We start from the raw sequence: 17,838 nt of genomic DNA on the forward strand, positions 1-17,838 counted from the left end.
GTCTCTGGTGCAGGAGCATTTTCCCTGGAGGTGGATTAGCTAATGGGCTCTTCCACACGTACCATTGAGATGGGGGTCAAGGAAGGGAAAGATGAAGTTAGCTGGTATTTGTGAGGAGCTACGATTAACTGCCGTGCCATACATCACACAAGATGCTGTTTATTTCCGTCTTTCTCTACATGAAACCGCAGGTGGAATAATGACATCCATCTTCCAGAAGAAGGGACTGGATGTCAGAGAAGGAGTGGGACTTGTCCAAGATGACCAAAATAGTGATCACCACCCATAGACCCTTGAACCCAGACCCCTTGTCTCCCTCACATTGCCATGGAAACGGGATTGAATGTCCAAGCACTCCTGAAGCAACGTGGGGGTAACTGTCACTGCAGGGTGAGCCGTTATGGACAAAGACACAGCCCCCATCCCAGCTTGGCCCATGCCAGGGACTTGGACTTGATGCCGTGACATGGTTAGGGGCTGAGACTAGCTAAAAGTTGTCGTTGCCCTGGGAAGACAGAAGCTTCCATTTCCAAGGTCTGCTCAGAATCCGTGGTTCCACAGCAAAGTGAGAAAGGAAAACTTCCCACAGCTTTAACTTTGGTGGGAAAAGTCGAACCCAGTCTTCACAAGCAGGCAGATGGGCTGTGTGGCCTCTGACACTCCTGTCTGCGAGGCTCAGGGCAAATCAATTTAACTTGGAGGGCCTTCACTTCCTCTCCAGCAAATGGGGTAACTGTGTCTGCTGAAATTCCATGACTCTGACTGGACAGAGTGGCTGGGGGGATGAGTGAACGACAGCTACTGATGTTCTGCTCTGTTTTGTTTTGTATTCTTTTGTTATTTTGTTTTGTGGCCTCCCAATTGGTGTTCAAGGAGGCGAGGGGCCCCTTTTGGTAATACTCAAAAGACACAGTGTTTAGGTACTGTACCTTCAGTGGGACCACAAGGGCCACACCCAGCACCATTTGGGGGTCTCCAAGGCTATATCTGAAGATTCTCAGGAATCTTCAGGTATTGAAGATTGCTCCTGGGGACTGAATCTAAATCAGGAGCATTCTAAGCATGTCCCCAAATCTCTATATTAACTCTCAGAACTAAAATGATGGGTGTTTAGTTCTGACCCTGACACCGTCTGGCACATAATAAAGACAACAACTTCATGGAAGTCTGATCAGACTTGGACTAGGTACTATGACCCCTGGCTTAGCTATTTCTAGCTGTGTGACCTTGGGCAAGGTACTTAACTTCTTAAACCTCAGAGTCTAGGGTAATGAATTTATTTAGCTCAGAGATTGTGGGAAGAACCAAAAGAACCTCAAATTTTTAAGAGTAATGAAAATAACAATTAGCAAACTTTTATTTTGCTCTTCATCAGGTACCATCATTTTCAAAGATCTTATACCTGGAAACTCACGTCATGCTCCTGTCATAAGTAGAAACCGTTTCACTGATGAGAAAAGTGAAAGGTCACATTTTCAGATGAAAATGTGTGGGCAAAGCTTATCTCCCAGGAACTCTGTTCCTAATCATGCCCAGTGCCAGGCAGATACCACAATGAGCTCTATCTTGGCTGGTGGGTCATCATCACTGTCACCCTAATCCCTATGACAGGATTACTCCTAACATTGATCTTTGACCTTAAGGGAGGTCAAGGGGACTTGCTCTGGGATCCCAGGGCCACTCATGAGATACTTGGGCTGGCAGAGTGAGCCTGATGGTTCAGGGCTCAGGCTCAGCTGCACTGGGGGTTCCAGGGCTTCCTTCAGTACTGCGTAGTATGGAACCTGGGGCCTCTTGCATATCATCTTGTGAGTCATTCTCGGGCCCTTTTCTTTGAAATCCCCCTCCTTTTCAAGCCCAGAAGGGCTTGATTCCAAGAAGGTATTTTAGGGAAGATTCACTCTGTTTTCTACAAAGAGAGGTCTGTGGGAATAAGTGCAGTTGGGACTCTCTTATCTGACTTTTTTTCTAATTTTCTAGATTTTTTGTAGGGGAAAAAAATAGGTGGATCATTTCTTATGATTTCACATTGTTAGGAAGAAAAATAATGAATGCAAACTCCCAACAGAGCCCATTCCTCCCTGCATGCACCCCTCCATCACACACACACACACACACACACACACACACACACACACACACACACACACACACACACCAGATGCTGTTTTCCCTCCAAGCCACTGTTGTTCTAAGGTCTCATCAGAACACGCACTGAGAAGATGGGGTGATTCATCTTCTTGTTTTCCTTTCTCGCCTTGGTGCAGTGCAGGCCAGGGCGGCCTGACAGAGGGGCCACATGCCTTGGTGACCCCGCGCCTCCCAGTGACTGGTGGGGAGGAGGATTGATCCATCCCCTACCCCCACGCTTGCCTTATCTGCCTCCCAGATAACTGAATTATTGGCCAGGATCTAGGACAGTCCTGGGGATAGTGTGTCAGAGACCAGAGATGAAGTCATGAAGTAATGTTCATCGCAAGCCAATAGAGAAAAGCAATCAAGAAAAAGTGACAGTCAAGAGTGTGTAGGTGTCTGGGAAAGACGACACAGGGGTCCTCCTGTTTTGTTTTCCTAACTATACATCAGCATCAAACACTACGTGAAACTCCAAACTGCTAACTCCATGGCTGACAAGTCCTGGGTATCAAGTTGGACAAGAGATCTTAGGGCCCCAGGCCCTTCCTCCTCATTTCACAGAGGGATAAACTGGGACTTAAGGATGCTCAGTTGCAGTCAAGGCTTCCAAGTCTAAAACTGGGTCTTGACCCCAGTGCTTCTGAGTGACCCTCAGTTGACATCAGAATGGAGCATGAGTTCTCTACCATCCCATCCCCTGAGATAGGTTGAATGTCATCTCCAAAGGCAGAACAATTCCAGCACTCACTCAAGATATATGACCACATGTAACCCCTACTGGGGATGCTTCCCATTTTGTCTGACTAATTTGACCATTACCTTCCCTCCTATGGCTTTTATCAGCAGCCTGTCTGTAGTTTATGACTCAAGGCTTTAGAAACAGAATTCCCAGCACTTCTGAAACAATACCTCCAGCCTGTGTCTGCTGGGGGACAGTTATCTTTGTACTGATATCACATTTTTTTCACTGAAACCTCAGGCCTGGTGTGTGTTATATTTTAAAGAGAGGGGAGAGACTAGATAATTTCCACATTGCTGGTGATATAGCCTAAGAGGTCTTGTGGGTGGTGTTCCTTTTAACAAGCAAAGTATTATGTTCTGGGGGATGCGGGTGGGAGAGAGAGAAAAGGAAGTCCCAGTGTGTTACAGAAGAACACATTGGCACCTTGGGAATACTTCCAGATGTGTGGGCTCTGAAAAGTAAATGGAAATGCCACCATAAATCTGTCACCCACCCTCATGCTGGTGTTCTCAAACCCAGGGAAAACATGAGTCCTACTAAATGGCCAGTGACAAAATAGAAAAGAAAAGGAAGGAAGGAAGGAAGGAAGGAAGGAAGGAAGGAAGGAAGGAAGGAAGGAAGGAAGGAAGGAAGGAAGGAAGGAAAGAAGGAAGGAAGGAAGGAAGGAAGGAAGGAAGGAAGGAAGGAAGGAAGGAAGGAAGGAAGGAAGGAAGGAAGAAGGGAAGGAGGGAAGGAAGGAAGGAGGGAAGGACGGAATGAAGGAAGGAAGGAGGGAAAGAGGGAGGGAGGGAAGGAAGGAAGGAGGGAAGGACAGAGAGAAAAAAAGGAAGGAATCATTCAGATGGAGATGTTCAATGGGTAAGGGACAAAAGCAAGGTTTTCTTATTCTAAAGAGATGGGATCCCACTTTTATGAGTTGTGTGATTTTGAATAAGACATCACAATTAGTCTTCAATCTTCCTCCAGCTATAAGAGACATCAAACAAGCTTGCTTTAAACAAAGGTACACAAAGCAAGTCTACTATCCAAAGGGTATCTACAAATGGTAGCTGTGCTACTATCTGCACTGTTGGAGTTCACTCCACTCCAACCCCTACCTCATCACACATAGATATATACCCAGGGAAAAGTAACAGTTAATGTGGATATTGCTCATCCAACTTGCCCAGAAAGGGGCTAAACCTCACAGCATCTTATGACAATAATTTTCATTCAGGGTTCTGAGTGACAATCAACAGAAACCAACCTCTGGCTAGCTTGAGCAAAGGAATAAAATAAAAAAAATCTATTCAAAGCATATTGAAAACTTATGGAAGACTCTCTGAGATGGTTGGTGAGTCAATTCTGCATGCTCCAAAGCTCACTTCCAAGCTCAAACGAGGCCAGAGGACCAGTTTTGTGAAGACACTTCTGATCTGTTTTAACATAATCCCTTCAGCTCTTGTGCCAGATGCTGTCATTGGTACTTTAGAAAAGCACAGAATGTGGCTGTTCCTGCCATCTGGATCACAATGGCTTTTAACAAGTAGGGACCTATATCTTATCACCCCCCACTTCTAATTAAGTGGGGTTGGTATGACTGATTAGAGATCAGAGGTAGACTAGAGATCTACCCATCCTCAGCTATAAGAGAGACCAGAAAAATGAGATGCTTTGCTTTCAAGTTCTGTAGCTGAGTCAGGATTTGCCTCTTTATTACTATGTCAGGGACAGTAGTATTATTTCCTACTCTTAAGCAGGGCTTTCAGGTAGTAAGTCTCCAAAATTGAGTATATTTCATAGTTGACTTCTAGAACTTACCCCATTTTCTGGACAAAGACATGATAACAGTCAAAGCCTTATGTCTAAGGTATAATTTACAAAAAATCTGTGTCAGCCAAGAATGTTCTTTAAGGCTGGAGTGATAGTGCATAGGGTAGCACACTTGTTTTGCGTATGGCTGATCCAGATTTGATTCCTAGGACCCCATATGGTTCCCCCAAGCTCACCAGGAGTGATCCAGAGCACAGAGCCAGGAGTAAGGCTTGAGTATAGCTGGGTGTGTTTCAAAAACAAAAACGATCAAATGAACAAAAAAGAATATACTCTTGGCCAATTAACTTGATAAATGTATAAGAACAATGTCCACCTCAGCAGACCTTTCTATACTGTAGTTCCAATTCTATAATTTATTAAGGTTGGGACCAAAAATTAATGGTCTATTCTTCATCTGTTCTTCAAGGATGCTGATAGTCTAACTCAAATTCATGGCATTAGCCACTGGAATATAATTTTGGGGAACTGGCATTTATGACAGGTACAATTCCCCATGAAGAAGAGGGGACATAATCTCAGGTCCTTCCTCACACATCCACATACAATAGATAGGTAATAAGAGACTTCCTTGCACACATCGTCTATACTATTGACAACTTTATGTCCTTGTTTTTCTTTTTTGGCTTTCTGGGCCACACCCAGTGATATTCAGGGGTTACTCCTGGCTCTGCACCCAGAAATTATTCCTGGTGGTTGATCAGGCCCCCATGAGATGCTAGGGACTGAACCTGGGTCGGCCATGTGCAAGGGAAATGACCTACCCACTGTACTATTGCTCCAGCCCCAACTTTATATTCTATCCCACTAATTTGTTACATGTACCATCCTATAGAAATATGCTCTTTCTTATACTCAAAGTCCTATAAGATGAATATGACTTTTTGCAGGTTGCTTTTTAGAGTAAGTCTGAGAGACTCTCTGTGTTCTAGTCTCAATTCTCCCACTTAACTATAAATCATTAGTTCCTCTCCCTTAGCCTCTGAGAAAGTTGGACAAACATCCTTAGCATATAATAGGTTCTTAATAAATGTCAACAGAATGCCTTAAAATCCAGCATAACAACATATTAAATAGATCTATGGGGACCCATGTCTCAATCCCTAGTAGGTCCCTCATCTTTACTCTTTTCCTTATAAGATCTTCAGTTAATAAAGTTTGAAAGTCATTGATTTCATTGTCCAAGACAGTCATTTTGACCAATGAATAGAAAGAGTGGTGAGGCCCAAGAATATAAGGTGAGCTAGGCTGGTCTCCCAGTTTTCTCTTATAGTATGCTTAAACTTCAGTTCTGTTTGTATGAAATGGTGAACCACATCATTTTCACATCCTCTTTGTACCCAGCTCCAACAACCAAGAGTATCAAAATCTCCAAATCCACAGACCAGGAGGTCTGCAAACCTTGTCTGTAAAAGCAAAATAGTAAATATTGAAGGCCCTCTGAAACTTAGAGTTTTTGGCAACCAAATCAAAGTCTTGTGGTGGCATGAAATCAGCCATGTTCAATTTCTAAAGCAATATATGTGCCATGCTCCAGAAAGACTTCAGACTTCAAGTATAAATTACGCAGTGGGCCAGTTTTGTCCCATAGATCAATATTTGCGCACTCCTTCCATAGATGATGAGTTGATATCTGATTCATGTTTACTGCTGTATACATTAAAGCAACAGGGAGTGTGGATGCCAGGACCCAGATACCTCTTTCAGGGTACCAAGCCCTACATTATTCTAACAAACACTCTAAATTGCATGCCATTTGGGGCCAAATAACTACTTTCCAGCATGGAGCAAGCTAGTTAAGTATCATGATGATGAGAAAATACTGAGGGTTTGAGAGTAAAAAATTAGAAATCTTCACCTATTTGGGAAATCACACAACAGTGCAGGGAAGGTGTTCAGCAACCACCTCACCAAATCCTTTCCTTCTTCTGCAAGACATAAACTGAAGCCCAGACTAGGAAAGCAACTGGACCAGCTTTGTGCAGTCACTTTTCAGCACAGCTGGGACCTGAGTCTAGTTTTCTTCATTTTAGTCTATGGCTATTTCTATTGTACCATTCGGTGAATATCAAGCTTTAATTATGCTACATACTAATATCTATGGAGGATAGATAAATTCATCTGCCATTGAAAAACCCAAGGGTCTTCCTGAAAAGGCACTTGCTCTTCCTCCAGACTTTGTCTTCCGACACCCACAAACAGTTGTGTGACACCTCTCTTGTGCTGTTCCTACTCAGCCCTACTTGGTGCTGAGGAGCGAGTAGGTGTTCAACAAATGTTTGCTGAGAATGATGCATTGATTTGCCCTCACAGAGCTCACAACCTACAAGAAAAGTCTAAACACATCCTATAATTCACTGTGTGAAGACTCCATGACATTTCTTCCTTGTCAGTAGTGGAAAATTGCCTTTTTTTCACCCAGAAAAATTGCCCTTTTTTTTTCCTTCCCACCAAGGTTTTCCTCCCCTCCCTAGCTGCCTCTACCCTCCTCAGATAGAGCACCTCTGTCTTTTGTACTTGCCAATGAATTGTGATTAGTTTTCACCTCCAGCCCAGGGGATTAGCTGGGGGACCTTTGATCTGCAGGTATCGATTTGCATCTTAAAGGAAGTATGAGCTCATCGGGCCAGCTCAAAATTCCATCCCAGCCTCCCAACCTCAGTCTGTTTACCAGCCCTGAGCTGGCAGGGCCTCCCAAGTGGGGCTGAAACAACAAGATCAGCCAGACTCTGAGAGAAGCCAGAGGAAAACAAATTTCCCATCGGAATCAATGAAGGTGGGTGGGAAACAGACGTTCGCGTCCTCTGCTGGGCTGCTTTTGATCCTCTCTTAAGTCAGAGATCCTGCTCAAGGGTGAGTACACCGAGAGGACCGAGGCCAGGTGGTACCTGGACTCCAGCTAGACGTTACAAAATAAACTAGGCAGGGAATCCTCCGGGATCAGGTACCAGCAGGTTTAAATCCCAGTTCTGTCACACTTTTCAGAATCTTTTAATTTCGGATTATTTTTCCTCTCTAAGAATGGTACCATTTTGGACATTCTGGACAGCTGACATGAAGGAAAAGCAATGATACATGTAATATCAAGCTAGATCAAAAACAAATGATCCTTCTCGCGTTCATCTCTATGAACATAAACTCCCTGAGGGCAGGGATGGTTGTGTTGTCCTTGGGTTTCTCCCAGCATGCCCAACCATTTTGCTAAATTTCCCACATTCTCTGGTGCCTGCAATAGTCTCTGGTACCCAATAAATACTTTTACCGTAAAAGAGTAACATGTGATTGAATCATATGTTGCTGTGATTGTAAGGGACTCAGGCTACAATGTCCACCTCCCCAACAACGTCCAGAGAAATGAGGACTTACCAATGCAGTTGAAGGAAATTTCTTGTTGGCAGAAAAGGGAGCAGCCATCACCATTGATCTTATTCATGTCATCGCATTCTTCACCTTGGCTTCTGGAGAACAAATACAGGAGGGACATTTGTCAGATCAGTTGCAGAACTGCAGTGGGACATAGAAATAGTCTTCTCAGAGGCAACCAGGCATAAACTATCTGTGAGATCTTGGGAAAATCTCTTTCCCTTCCTGGGTCTCTGTATCATCATCTTCAAAAGTAACAGAATGGAAACTAACACCCAAGGATAATAGAGATAAGGGCCAGGAGGATCACTCCATGGCTTGGAAGCCGGCCTCACGTGCTGAGGATTTAATAATAGGCAACTGGGATGAAGAAGGTGAATGATGTGAATGAATGATGCTTGGAGGGCTTGCTCAGGACAGGAGATGCGTGCTGAAAGTAGACTATAGACCAAACATGATGGCCACTTACTCCCTATATTGCAAATCATAACACCCCAAAGGAGAGAGAGAGAGAGAGAGAGAGAGAGAGAGAGAGAGAGAGAGAGAGAGAGAGAGAGAGAGAGAGAGAAAGGGAATGTGCCTGCCACAGAGGCAGGGGTGGGGGATGGGGTGGGGGGGTGGGAGGGTTACTGGGAACATTGGTGGTGAAGAATGGGTACTGGTGGAGGGATGGGTTGACTGAAACATAATGACGAAAGTTTGTGAGTCTGTAACTGTATCTAATGGTGATTCATTAAAAAGTTAAAGAAATTTTAAATAAATATATACTATATAAAGTCTGTAACTATCTAATGGTGATTCATTGAAAAGTAAAAAATAAATTAATAATATAAATAAATATACAATACATAAATATATAATAAAAATATGAAGAGACAGTATAGGGGTTAAGGCACCTGTTTTCTAGCTGCTAGCCCTGGTTTGATTGCTGGCACCACAGTCCTCTGATCATTGGTAGGCACAGCCCTTATAGTGTCATGGTCGTACCACATTCTGAGGCCCTGGCACTGAACTGCTGGCAATACTGGTCAGGCCCACACTACCACACACCAGACTCCTATGGACCACTTGTGAGCCCTCCACAAACAAAAGGAGATTGGAAAAAAGAGTTGTAAGATATACGGCTAACTGTTACAGTTGCCCTATTTTGTTTTTCTAATGAGCAAGTAAAACTCCTATAAAACTTATCCCCTGAGTTAAATTCACAAATCAAATGGAAGTAGGAGATGGGCCAATGAATCAGTAGTCTAGAGTGCATGATTAGTGGTGGATTTAATGTAGTCCATACAGATGCTGACGTGCCTAAATTTACCTGTTATAATACTACTTCTCATATATTTTTATTTATTTATTTTAATTTATAAAGTAGTTCACAATATTTAATTACATTTAATACTCAAACACCAATCCCACACAAACCATTACACCTTCCCACCACATTTTGGATGTTTCCATCCCGAACCCCTATCCCTGCCCCAAAGCTGAACCAAAATAATATAATATTTCGCTCTAAGGCTGGTTGCCTCCTACTTTGAATCCCATCAAATGTGGTGCGGTACTCTTGGATTATGGGTAGGGTGTGTCCTATGAAGTGTCGAAGCTGAGAGCGGTCCAGGGAAAGGTTCACTCGTGGGTGAGGCTCAGCCCCAGCATGTGGAGAGCGACCGTGTACAGGGTGGCGGTTGAGTTCAGGAGATTTTTGGCTGCCAGGGCTGGGTTTCTTGGGTTGGGGAGGGGTCTCACCCACTTCCATCTGAAGAGCCCTGAGTAAAATAACCTGTCCAGCAGCATGGTATCATATATTTAAAAGAGAGACTAAATGGGTAAGCTTATGCAATATTTAAATATTTAAAAAGTCATATTTGTAGAATTTCATATTTTGGTTTTTTTTTCGAATTTCATATTTTGTAAATGATTTATACGCATTTCTCCTAAACAGGGTTTTGGAAGTTACTCTAAATCATAGGAAAGAAAGAGAGGTATTGAAAAAGATCATAAGCAAATAAATAAAATGGTAGACTTGATAGAGAACGGGGAGGCTCCAAAACAGAAATGTCCTACTTAGAGCCTCCCCCTTCTCACTCACTCCACCTAAGAGTAAAATTCATCCATTCGCACACTCGGGGTTAGGCTTGCCTGGGGTCAAGAACTTAGAAGCGCAAAGACCCATCCTGCTACAAAAAAAAAAAAAAAAGAAAGTGCCACCACCATCTGCCTTTTAAAAAAGGAATTTTCACAGCTTACGGCTGATTCTGCATGTTAAGATATACAGAAAATGAACAATGTTCTCTACATAAAACATAGAAAACAGGAGGCGGGGGGGGTTAGCAAAAAGACTGAATGAATCCCTACTTTCTGGAAATTCTCATCATTTTAGAAACAAAAATTTCATGTTTAGACCTTCGTATCCCCAACTAGCCAGCAATCAAGCCACTTAATCTCTCTCTCTCTCTCTGAACATTTTACCTTTGACCACTTAAATTAATTGAAGTGTGAGCAAAAATTCCATTCCTTAGTTGCAGCTGTCACATTTTAAGTACTCAATGGCCAGAGGTAGCTCTTGCTACTGTATTTATTGGACAGCAGAATCCATTCTTATCATTGCAGAAAATTCCTTTCGACAAGGCTACTTAAGAGACTGAACCTCCTTTTTTTTTTTTGATGTGTAAAATGAAGACAACTATGCCTACTCCTCAATGTTGGTGCCAGAATAGAGTGAAAGATAAAGTGGCTGCACAGATTAATGGCACATAGTAGGTGCTTAGAGAACTACAATCCTTTGTCCTGAGAGATATCAGAGCATGTGGCAGTTGTCCCTCCCTCCCTCTAGCCTGGACCCGTCACAAGATGGAAGAGGCTTCAGAATTTTCCTTTCCCCATGAGCAATTAACACTTGCCATGTTTATTGCTTTTAGGAGGTGTCAAGAGTATCAGCAGAGTGACTTACAATCTCATCAGGATATTGCATTGATCTCCAAAGAGTCACGAAGTTCTCACCTGCCTACAAAGCTATAAAGCAAAGAAGTTCATATTCCGAACTGGGTCCAGCAATGTCTGCCAGTAAATCCAGTCTTAGCCTGGAAATTGCTGATGGCCTTGGGCTTCTTAGCTATTTCATGGGTTATCTGGGGAGAGTTTTTTTTTTTAAGAAAAAAAAAAAAACCTGGGCTGTTTTCCCTAAGCCACAAAGAACACTTCTAACCCGCCTTCCGTCACCACCCAAACAGTATGTTCTACTGGTTTAAGCAAAACATTAGGGTCACCACAAATATCTTCTAGGAATGACAGATCTATCATTAGATAAAGAGGTTCTGAGAAACCTGCTTTGACCTCTCAAGCTCAGAGTGGGTGGTTGACTTCTCTGCATCTGCATCCATCACAGCACTTGTCAAACCGACTGCCTGCACCCCACTAGACTTGAAGATGCCAAAAGAAAAACAAAAGTGACCAAGATGTCATGCTAGCACCCCACTACCTTGGCACTGTGCCTGGGATATAGCAGACAGTACCTAGCTACTGCCACATGTGGGCTTACACAGACTGTGGGTTGCACTGGGAGCCAACAATGAGTCCAAATGGGGTTACATCTTAGATCCCCTTCTTTACCAAGTATATAAACTCAAGAAAATCTCTTTAAGCTTGTGTGCTGCTTTGTCCCTTTTGTCAAGTAGAAGAACAGGATATACCACATACTGCTGTGGTCGAAGGGCCCAAGGACATAATGGTGTAATACAGTGCTTGTGTGTAGTAGAGGCTCAATACATATTTATGACTATAACTATTAAAGTATTCACCCTTTCATCTTTAAACTATACATGAACTTAGGCATATCTATTATTGTGGATTCCTTAACTTTTAAAAAAAATTTAGGCACCACAATTTACAATATTGTTAATGATAGGGTTTCATGCATACAGCATTCCAACCCCATACCCTCCACCAGAGTATCTGCTTCCCTCCACCATGGCCCCCTCCTCAATTGTCCTGTCCCCACTTCCTCCTGGCATGGAAAACTCAGTTCTGTAGACCAATTCTCAGGTCATTGTGGATTATTTATTAACAACCCTTCACCCATCAGGGACATTATAGGGTACAGAGTTTATATGTCTGCAAATTATCCTATATTTGTAGAAAATTACCATGCATCATCATCCCATTAAAAATTGAATTAACTAAGGTGTCATCTCTCCTTTGCCTCCGACTATTTATTTATTTATTTTTGCTTAGGCAGATATCTATCAGCCATTCCATTTACTACAATGGAATGGTATTTGATACCTGTAGATAACAATAAATACTGTATTTGATACCTGTAGATAACAATAGGTATTTGATATCTGTAGATAACAATAAATACTATCAAAAACAATAAATAACAATAAACATATAGGATACCAATTCAAGGTAAAATAATAGTATAAAACCTTTGTTGAAAATAATTTTTAAATGAATAAAATGATGAAAGTGGTTTTAGATCAGTGAAAAGACTTTTTGCAGTGTTTTGGTAATGCATCTAGATACGGTTCCCAAATAGAGTTATAGATGAGATTTCATATCTAGTGAATTTCTTTTTTGTTCCTGTGCTAAATTAGAAAGTCCTGAATCACAATTATGGGTTGTCAGAAAGACCACAAGTGTTTCCTGGATGTTCTGAATATGCTCAGTCCTGGACCCACAAATGATGGGGCACTTTCTTCCTGGAGATTGCCCTGTTCAGTTGCTCCACGTTCCACAAGACAACAGTTACATTCAAGTTAAAAGCCATTATCTCAATGTTGGATAGAGAGGAGAATAGCTTTCCTTTCTTCAATTTTCTTGCATTAAGTGTTAAAAACTGTATGTTCATGCTTAGTTGATTAAGGATATAGATCTTAAATACACAAAACAGTGCATCATCAATTTTAATTCTTGACAAGGGAGGGTTTTATCTTTATGCTTGAGGAGTCAAATTCTTGGCAATTGGGTGGTTCACATCATAATTCTACACTTTAAAACCCTTATATTATCTCTTCAATATTAATTTTGACATCTAAGTTTTGAAATTATAGGTGAAGAATATTTAAGATATAAATACATATCCCCGAGATACCTTATTTCAGCAAGCCATTTTAAATCATGCAACAATCACTACTGGTCTGATATTATCAGTTTTAACATTTCTAAAAATTGTCATTCTTCAACCTAAAATCTTGAATTAGCACCTTTATTGTATCAACCAGCATACTTCAATGTATGGGGGGTTTGAAGGAGCAGAACCTTTTTACACATTACCATTTTTTATTGCAAAGTCCACTGAAAAGATGTAACTCATCTGATCATCTTCACAAAATGCACTACTTCTTCAGTGTAAAGTTTAGAAAGCATACAGTCGGGCACTGGAGGTGTGCCCTTTTACTGGCTTAACTGTAAGAACCTTGTTGTGCCCCTGGTTAGTCCTTTCATACCAAAGCAGAGGGTCCTATTTTCTACTGCATGTCTCACTGTCACCACATCAAACTACTCTTCCTCTCCAGCTCTGAGTCAGTGATGAGCAGAAAGAAATATTCACAGAGTGCTTCTTTCTCATACACATTCCACACCCATGCAATGGCTCCTGTTCTGCACATTATTGAGCCATGAAACAAATTCTCTTTATACTGCCCCTCAATATAGAAGTATTCATAAAATTCCATGTTGCACAGATATGTGACATCCAGAAGTAGCTTCATTTTACCTTATTTTTTAATTGAATCACAATAGATATACAGCTACAAAGTTGTTCATAATTAGGTTTCAGTCATACAATGTTCCAACACCTATCTCTTGACCAGTATATATTTCTTACCGCCAGTGTTCCCAGTTTCTCTCCTTCCACCTCACCCCAGGTTGCCTCTGTGACAGGGACCTTTCTTCTTTCTCCCAAAGTAACTTTAATGAAGCAATTTCACCTATAGCCTATGTTGCCATATCCCACATAATGTTTGTTAATAAACTTGTCTATAGTTTTAAAAGTCACTTAGCCATCATGTGACTTCTTATATACCACCAATTCATATGGAATTTTGTACATTCCTATTTTTAATATCTGTTAATTAACAGATGTATATCAGTATCTAATACGTCTTTTGCTTTAAAAATAGACTTCCAGGTATGTCATTCTTTATCCTTACCTAGTCTTCTCTTGCCTCTCATATGTATTTATATGAGAGGCATATTATAAGATAGGCATACCTATATACATATCTATATAGGTATACCACATATACACTCATTTATTGGGTTATTTTTTTGTTTTGTATCATGTATTTCTGTGCATAATTACTGGTAAACATAAAGAGATTGAAGAATATATTTGCTTATCTGAAAGATAGGAAGAGAAGTGGCATGTCCTAAAAGAAATTGAATTATTTACTCTAAGTTTCTGTCTATTCATACTATAGACTGAAATAAATGTTTTCCCAATTGTAAAAAAAAAAACTACTTTAGAAAAAGCAACATAATGTCAATTATAATATTTAACAATAAAGAAATGAAATGTAAATTATTTTGTTCTCTACTTCTAAAGATAAAATTATTTTATTTTATGCCAGAAAATATTTTAGTGTTTGTTGTGATGGGAGGAGAAATAAAATTCAAAGATTTATTTTTTTCTAAAAAACAATACAAAAGTCTTGATGGCACTTTAGCATAACATCTTCTGGATAGGAGGAATGGTGCACTGATTTCCAATGAAATCCAGTTTCCAGACATGCAGTTTTTATTTTCTAATCACACTTTTCCTTTATGTAGCTTATATGAAAACTCTACACTTATTGATCCCCACACCTTTCTGTGTCCATATTCACATTCAGTATCTACTCTAGAGTACTGTTTACTACATACGGTTTTCCTGTTATGAGTTAGACTACTTTCTTATTTATATTAAGCTTTGACCCATTTCATACATTGTTGATATAAAGTGATACAACTGAAGCAATGAGTGTATGTACAGTTTTTTCAAATGTAAATGGCAATAGATAAAGGATAAAATAGTGGTTTAATCTTTAGACACTTTTAACTGATGTGAGTTGTGATAGAAAACTTTTAGAATTCTTGTAGTTCATACAAACCAAAAGCAAGAGCAGACTACTAGAAAATGCAGAATGGGGGGCGAGAGATAAGCTAGGAGTTTATGTACATGCCTTGCATTCAACCCCCAGTATCATACGGTCCCTTCCATCACCATCTGAATGGTCCCGAGCATCACTGTACTGAATGGCAGGCCCAGTTGTTGAGTATAGCTAGTGGAGACCCTCATAGCCTGTTGAGTGATGCTTTGGAGATTCCCCCCCAAAACAGACAAACAAAACAAAAAATGCAGATGGTCACTCTGGGGAAATCAAATGCTCTATTAGATGTGAGAGAAATGTGAGTGCTTAGCAAAAGAATTGCTGATTTCTTTCAGAAGCCAGTAGAGGGCTTGTAGACAAACATACTATTGTATTCCCTGGTACCAGTTCATACATTGAACACTGTTCCTTAAATCTGTGCACTCTGTGCTCTGATCACTTTTGAGGTTAACTAGTATTACCCCTCTCCTTTCCCTTGTTAGAGCTATACTTACTTCTGGATAATTCCATCACCACAGTACCCGTTTCCATGGATATATATGGTGGCAGGTGATAGCTCACTCTCCTCATTTCCTGAAATGGTGATGACCCAGTAGTGGTACACACTGCCAAGTTTCAGATCCCTGGAAGACATAAAATAAAGAGATGGTTAGCTATGCCCACAAAATGCTGGGTCTAGACAAGGGGAGAATTAAAAATAGATTCCACCGAGTACCTTTTTAATCTGGCTTGCTCATTTTGCTCATTCGGTTATCTAATAATTTTGTTGCCTACTCTAGTTAAGTCACTAGGATAAGCATGAGAAACTACACTAAAATGCATACTTAAAAATTTTGAAATAACAGGCATATATTGGCAGATAGCCAAATATATTGCTAGGTACTGTTTCTCTTTAACTTAATATTTGCAATAGCCCTGGTGGATAAGTGGTATGCGGCCCGTAAGGAAGCTATTTGGGAGAATGCAATCCAAGAAAAAGAAATTAGATAGCAAAGGCAAAGAGGTGGCAGAGTGCCATGCCAGTTTCTCTGGGCATTATCTAACCTTTCCACCTTTTAAAGAATTGAGCAAAAATATCTATTTTATGTGATAAAACCCTTTCCTGATGCTACCCCAGTGATTCTCCTTCAATGTGCCTCTTGATTCTCCCTATGTGTCTCACTACTGGCTACAGTACTAGTAAAAGCAGAACCCATGAACTGAATACCAGGTCTAAGATTAAGCAATTTCCATATATTGTCTCATTTAAGATCAAAACAACCTTGTGTGTGTATACTTGTATTTTCAGGGTTATTTTACAGAGGAGGAATTTAAGAAGAGGTTAAACAATTTCTATTGAATCACATATTATTAAATCATCTCCTGTATTTTGTCCCCATTTCCAATCTTGATTCTAGGCTTGTTTTGATAATTCTATTCCTTGAAAAGTGGGGCCATATCCTAAATTTTCAATTCCAGGTGCTGGTTTCTGCCAAATTTCCAACTTACCTAGAGTGCTTCTCCTTTTTTGCTCTTAGACTTCCTATGATGCCTACTCTGACTGTCCCTCTGAACTATACATCAAATTACTTCCCTCTCCTTACTCACTCCTTCTTATTTTCCTGTTTGAGCTATCAAATGAACCTGGCTACTGTCAATTATGCTCCAAAGCAAAGAAGAATTTGTCAATTCCACATGATCAAATCATTATCCCCATTTCTTTTTTTGACCATTTTCAAAGCATACATTATTCCTTTCTTTCATCTCCCTCCGCACAATTTATTTTAAATGATTTTTTAAAAAGTGCCATGGGAATAAAACATAAAATGATAACAAAGAGAATTCCTACCAGATTTCAGATTTGGGGGAGGGATTTCATAAACAAAAGAATGATGTGAAAAAAAATCTCGAGTTCTTCTGCCCATCTGTTATTTCAGCTGTTGTCAGGGCTGGAGCTATTTGGATAAGGCTAATAAGATAACAGGTGCAGAAGCACTGGATAGACAATGTCTCCTGATTGTCAACGCAATAGTAAGTTAGAGTGTTTGAACACTGAATATAGCCTTCCTGAAAATGTTAGGCTTATTACAATGAGGATTTGTAATGCTGAAGCAGCTAGTAATATTGGAGGGTAGACCAGAAGTCCCTGAGGATTCCATTAGTGTTCTGTCAATGAAAACTAAATAGAGGAATGCATAAAAATCTTTAGATCTTGCCTGTGTGGATGTATAAATAATGGCTGCCATGTCAGCCTCTGCAATGCTTATTTGCTGATATAATTATAAACATTTCTAAACGTTATGAGTTATTTTATCTACCCCTAAAGTAATGAATATACTTTTACTGACAGTGTTTCTAAAAATGGAATATTGTGGTGGGAAGAAGAGTGGTTTTATGAGGGGATATACAAAGGCACAAAATGAAAATAACATATTCTCTAGTATATTCAATTTTCCCTAAAGTATAGAATCATGATTTATATTAAGTAAATGTGGCTGCATAATGAAATAAAGCAAGACATTTTATTCAGGTCACATCCCAAGTTACTGGGGAGGTGGGGTCATTGTCTGAAGCAAAATAGATGGTTATGGAAAGACTTCAGGATCTGAAAAGTAGGGGGTTGGAGTGATAGCACAGCGAGAAGGGCATTTGCCTTGCACACAGTCGACCTAGATTAGATTCCCAGCATCCCATATGGTCCCCCAAGCACTGCCTGGA

General features: G+C 40.5%; 1 protein-coding gene across 1 annotated transcript in view; it reads right to left on the reverse strand.

Annotated features, from left to right (window-relative positions):
• Positions 1–17,838, reverse strand: part of PAPPA (pappalysin 1) — a 271,315-nt gene that overhangs the window by 127,542 nt on the left and 125,935 nt on the right. The window contains exons 8-9 of the mRNA XM_055123816.1: positions 15,636–15,764; positions 8,057–8,148 (exon numbers count right to left, since the gene is read on the reverse strand). Of these exons, the coding sequence (XP_054979791.1) occupies positions 8,057–8,148; positions 15,636–15,764 (221 nt within the window). The remainder of the gene's footprint in view (positions 1–8,056; positions 8,149–15,635; positions 15,765–17,838) is intronic.

Source organism: Sorex araneus, chromosome 1 (genome assembly GCF_027595985.1).
Source record: "Sorex araneus isolate mSorAra2 chromosome 1, mSorAra2.pri, whole genome shotgun sequence".
Taxonomy (NCBI): domain Eukaryota; kingdom Metazoa; phylum Chordata; class Mammalia; order Eulipotyphla; family Soricidae; genus Sorex; species Sorex araneus.